Below are 5746 nucleotides of genomic sequence, written 5' to 3'. Positions count from 1 at the left end.
GTGTGTGTGTGTGTGTGTGTGTGTGTGTGTGTGTGTGTGTGAATACTGAATATACTGTATATATATATGATTTTGTAAATTTCTTATTAGTTACGTTTTGTTTTTGGTTTTAAAACTTTGTTTTGTCTTGCAACACCGTTGATTGTTTGAGATAAATAAATAAATAAAATGAAATGAATGAAATCAGCAGAAGCCGGACAACCCATACCACACACAAACTTGAAATGATAAATGTTAATGCTGTACATGGAAATGCATTTTGATGTTTGAAATACATCAATGTTTGATAATGGTTATGCTTAGATGCCCATACTGAGAGAGAGAATAGCTGACTTATTATTTGCAGTTAGACTGTTATGTAAATAGTGTCTACCTTTAAAATGATTAATGTTGTGGGACATGGACTGCCGAGGGCGTCAAAACATGAACTCGACGAAGTTTGTGAACCAAGACTACTTCAGAAATGTTCAATTTAGGCACACATTGGAATAATGGAGGAGCTCCTGTTCATGCAAAGTTACTTTAAAAATCAACCAAGCGCTCTGATGACTGCATGCAGAGCAACAGATGACCCCTCACCACCCAACTCTGGGCCAGTTAGCCTTGTATTATAGTCTAGGTGTGTGCGCATTTGGCGTTTCCATTGTTGACGCATGTATCATGGCTTTGCGCACGAAAACGCATGCATAAATCAGCTGCATGTGATTGATTATTCACCATTGGATTACGGCAAATTAAATGGGCCCTTATGCATTGTCAAAGTGAAAATGACCCATGGACAAGATGACATGAATAAATCTATTTTCACCGCTGGTCCTCCATATATGACTGAGGAGAAAATTGCATATCCATCTTAAGGGACAAGAGACAAGCGTTGTTTTCACTTCTTGCCCTGGCCTCTTTCTGACAAGGACATCAGAAACATAATTTCAACCGCATAATAATGGAGCAGCGGGGTGTATTGTGCCGAACATTGATTTGTCTTTCTGGGTCCTGGTGACGTAGGAGGTTATAAAGCGGTGCGTAATTAATGTCATTTATCACTTGTTGGATTTTGTCTCAGCCGTCACCGTCACGGCTCACATACGCGAGCCATTAACCAATGGGAGAGCTAGAGCCTTTGTCACCGAGTACAGGCACGTGGCTTACACCTGCAGGCTGCAGCAGTGTGTGTGTGTGTGTGTGTGTGTGTGTGTGTGTGTGTGTGTGTGTGTGTGTGTGTGTGTGTGTGTGTGTGTGTGTGTGTGTGTGTGTGTGTGTGTGCGTGCGTGCGTGTCGTAGAAAGAGATGAAGCGTATGCCTGTGGCACACTTTTGGGTAGCCTAAGGAAGTCAGTCTGTTACTTTTTTGTAAGATTTCAAAAGTCCATAAGGGAGTTATGCTGTTCTGAGCTACCACTATCGTCACATTCATGTTGGCTGATATAATAATTACAAATAAAAAAAGTGAATTGAAACCGGAATTGTTTAAAAATAGCCTACTGAGGCTTCAATCAGTTACTCATGTTCCCAGTTTTCAACTCCCAAAGAGAGCACCGGGTAAAATTAAACTCGTTATTTCTCGTTCTGCCTCGCTGAATTTGGCATCAGTCTTTAATTACAATAGAGGATTCTCCATAATTGGCATATTGAGGCGCAAAGGTTCACACAATAGTGCTCAGAATGTGAAGTTGTACGCCCCATTTCGCAGGAGATGGATTTTCTGGTTGGGCTGGGTGCGCCATGAAAAACACAGTTGGGGATACAACTAGTCTACAGCCCCAGGTTTTATTTAGATTGATCTCAATCGGGCAATAATAATTTTGACCCTTCTCATTGTCTTGCTGACTTACCCCGGGCCGTATTTCAAAGAGTGTCTATACCCTTTGAGAGGAGTGAATTGCACCCCTTCTCCCCCTCCCTCTTTCCCTCCGCTCCAGGCCCTCTGGGCTAAAAGCAGAGTACGCAAAAGAAACAATGCAATGCATGAAACGTAATATTAATCTCCCTGTCCTGAATGCACACAAAGCGCTGTAGTAGGTGCACGTCTATAATGGTTATTGAGTGCTCACCCAGCTGCGCAATTTCCCCCAGTGTGCCCAAGCAAGTCGGGAAAAGGTCATGCAGGGACTTTGAATAGAAAAGAAGCTCCCTAGTTTGCTCACTTACCGCCACACTCAGCCACCCCCCCCCCCCCCCCCCCCCCCCCCCCCCCCCCACCCCCCCACACACACACTCATAAAAATGTCAACTGAAGAACCAAACCACTAGGTATAATATAAATAGATCCATCTTTATTTATAAAACTTGTTTTACACAAAATATATCTGTTAAAAATCGAATATTTACATTTTAGTCAATGGGAACGGAGAACAAGTGCATACATTGATAAAGGTCTCCTTACCACTTATTTAGAAAAACAAAACTACAATCTGTCACAGGTAGTAGCTTTGATATTGCTGTCCAGTCACACAACTCATACATGCAAACTCGCCGTCTTACTGACAGCCAACTCTCACAACACTGTCAGGAAAAGTGACAGTGGTTGTTCAAGAACATTGTTGGTTTGACTCAATGTACAAAAATATGTCTTCATTTTAAAACAATTCGTTGTATGGTACAGTTGTGTTATGAATGGGGAGGAAACAATGTACATGACGACAATATGTCTGTTGACGCATCATCTTTGTTGTGTCTGCCAACAGACGTGGCAGCTGAGGAAGGCAGTCCTGCTCTGATGAAACACTCATCATTAAAATCCTGTGGAACTGCAGCGCCGTACCTGCAGAGCCTGCTGTGTCACGTGTTAATTGCACTTATTCAAACATAACATCAACAGTTGTTCACGTCCACGCGTCAACATGAAAATGAGTCCAACTCCCTCCTTGTTCTGGGGACTTCTCGACAAGTCTCTCTCTCTCTCTCTCCTTCTCCCTCTCTCTCTCCTTCTCTCTCTCTCTCTCCTTCTCATTCTTGCTTTGCTCATGCAGAAGCAGTCCGGGTGAGGGAGGGAGGCAACAGATCACTTCCAAGCACGGAGGGCGAGACTGTTCTGATGCCTTTACCAAGTCTTTGTCAGCCGCATTTACGCACAGACGCTGCTGTGTGGTTGGGATGCTGTCAGTCTCAGTACCTGTCGAACCAGGTTGTAAAGTCCAACAGCTCCTGTTCCTCGGAGCTCAGAGGCTCGTAACTGCCTTCGTCTGATGAGTAGGTGGAGTGAGGCGACTCCGGGTCGGCCGAGTAGCTGTTGGAGATTGTCGGGGATGGCAACCCGCACTGGAAAGCAGCCGACACAGCGTCATGTTCGTCCAGAAGTTGCTGCAAAGCCCTGATGTACTCCACCGCAGACCTCAGGGTCTCCACTTTGCTCATCTTCTTGTTGGCGGCGCCGTTGGGCACATGCTGACGCAGCGTCTGGAAGCCCATGTTGACTTGTTTGACCCGGTTCCTCTCTCTTTCGTTCCGCCGGGCCACGGCCACGGGCTGCTGCTGAGGGATGGAGTAGCCGAGGCCGTTGAAGCTCAGACGCCGCTTGCAGCGCAGGAGCTCCGGCGAGCTGGAGCGCTGTCTCTTCAGCACCTTGGTTTTACTTTGGAAGCCGGCAGCGTTGGCGTTGGGGTGCGCAGCGGGGACAGCGCAGTCCTGGGCCGGGGCGTGCAGGCTGAGGCTGGCGTGTCTTTCAGTAAGTCCAAAGGTGAACGCAGTGTGCGTGGTAGTGATTGTTGTAGTTTCCATCTCGCTGACAGTTCTTCTGAAGGGGTGGATGAGGTTTGCAGTGTACAGCTCTCGTGTCCTTCGCGTGGGGACCGTGTGGCTAACTCTAGTCCAAGTCTCTCTTGACTGCTTACTCCACGAGCCGATCTGACCCAAACTTTGGCAGCACTCCTCTTTTTCAACACGCGCCCCAACACACACCCCACCCACCCCTTTTTGGAGACGCACGCTTCGTCGCGAGGCCCCGCCCCCGCTGTGTGATTCTTCCGCACGCCGACTCCCCCGGGCCAGGCGCGTGGCTCCGGGAGCTCAATAAACAATTCCGAGCTTTCACTGCGCCGGGAGCACGCGCTGGGCTAATTTACATTCCAATGTCTCTAACTTGAAGGCCCATTGGTCGATTCAAACGGCCTGCAACCGTGCGAAAAGAAAGAATGGCGAGAAGAAAAAAAAAAAGACAGAGAAGAGGAAAAAAAGAACCGAGAGAGAGGAGAAAAAAAAAGTGAATGGTTTGGTTCTTTGAAACGCCTTTTGAATTTGACAATGTACCCCTGGCAAGTCTTCAAATTATCAGTCTCCCCCCCCCCCCCCCCCCCCCCCCCCCCCCCCGGCCATCTTTCTCCTCCACAATTTACTCTTTACAATCACAAATACCAAGGACGCTCTCTCCTGTATCCAGGCTACAGCTTTACAGAGCTAAATCAAATGCAAGCGTGTCTCTGAGCACAATAATTGGCAATTACAAAGCTCGCGTAAGGACGCGATAAATGTAAAAGTAAACACCATGTTTATGACATTGAGGCGTCCGAAAGAGCACATTACAGTCACCTCAACTCCGTGTTTTGCACGTCCAGTTTGTCACTTTCTTGATCACTTCTTGAACTCCTATCTAAACGCGAACCGTTTCTTTAGTGATATATTTGGACACTTTTTAGTCGCATGGGGACCACATAGTTTGGTTAAAGTCAACCAAACTCAAAGGGCCGATGCGCGAATGCGCCATTTCAGCACCACATCTGACTGGACAGTTAAAGGCAACAGCAGCTGTCTCTTGTTGCGCCTTCCCTGCCGACCTGAGTCGGGTCGTCATTTGTTTTCACCAGATTTAGCTGTATTCAGTATTGTGAGAAGGCATTCGAAATACGGTTCGTTTGTGGAAAGTCTCAACCAGCACATACTGTCAGTCTGTGAGGAACTGGAAAGACAGTTACTCATCGACTATAAATTGGACACGTGCGGCCTCTGGCGGCAGGAAATGGTAGCTGCAGTTGAAGTGTGTCTAATTCAGGGAGAGGAGCATTCCCTGACAGCTACTGGTTAAAGAGCTCTTCCTCCGGGCTGAACTATGCCCTGCCCACATGGGTTATTATAAGACACCACAAATCCATGACATGAAGCCCAAGAGTAAAGAAAAAACTAGATAAAATTGAACAAGATTCATAGATCACTGAAAAAAATGTATACTCTATATTACTGGACACAGTCAATCAGAGTAAGTGCTTAAGTATTTACCCACATTGCTTTCCCTTTCAGGCTTTTGTGGAAAAATGTGCACATTTAAACAAGTCAAATATTTATCATTACATTTTGAACACAATACACAAACAAAAACAACTTACTTTTCACTTCTCAGACCATCTGTGTCCCTCCGGGGTATTAATTAAATGTAAAATGTAATGTATGTAAATGTGCCCACCTCAGTGGCCCGAGGACAGCTGCTGAAGACCTTTGACTGCTAGAAAAGCAAGGACAATATTCAGGCTCAACTGTTTGGTTTAATATGTTCTTCCCAAAACTTTCAAACATTTTTTTCTTTAAATTTGAATAAAATGTCCCTTTTATTAAACTTCACATAACAACACAATGATTGTGACCATGTCATATTTAATGTATGACCAAGACAGTTTTCTGCATCATTTTGTTTATATCTTCATAGATATTCATTTGATATTCCATACTTATTAATACATTTTCCAGTGTGTGTTTGTGTGTGTGTGTGTGTGTGTGTGTGTGTGTGTGTGTGTGTGTCTGTGTGTGTGTGTGTGTGTGTG

General features: G+C 45.5%; 1 protein-coding gene across 1 annotated transcript; it reads right to left on the bottom strand.

The window, feature by feature from the left end:
- Positions 1-2604: 2604 nt before the first annotated feature.
- Positions 2605-3877, bottom strand: ascl1b (achaete-scute family bHLH transcription factor 1b). The gene has a single exon (XM_034879374.1). The coding sequence runs from the start codon at positions 3714-3716 to the stop codon at positions 3105-3107; it is 612 nt and encodes a 203-aa protein (XP_034735265.1). The 5' UTR covers positions 3717-3877; the 3' UTR covers positions 2605-3104.
- Between the last annotated feature and the right edge of the window lie 1869 nt (positions 3878-5746).

Source organism: Etheostoma cragini, chromosome 8 (assembly GCF_013103735.1).
Source record: "Etheostoma cragini isolate CJK2018 chromosome 8, CSU_Ecrag_1.0, whole genome shotgun sequence".
In the NCBI taxonomy this organism is placed as follows: domain Eukaryota; kingdom Metazoa; phylum Chordata; class Actinopteri; order Perciformes; family Percidae; genus Etheostoma; species Etheostoma cragini.
Note: the sequence above shows the minus strand (reverse complement) of the source record. Positions and strands in the feature narration are given on the sequence as shown.

Excerpts from the sequence above, each read along its gene's own strand:
- ascl1b (XM_034879374.1), bottom strand. The coding sequence starts at position 3,716 with ATGGAAACTACAACAATCACTACCACGCACACTGCGTTCACCTTTGGA.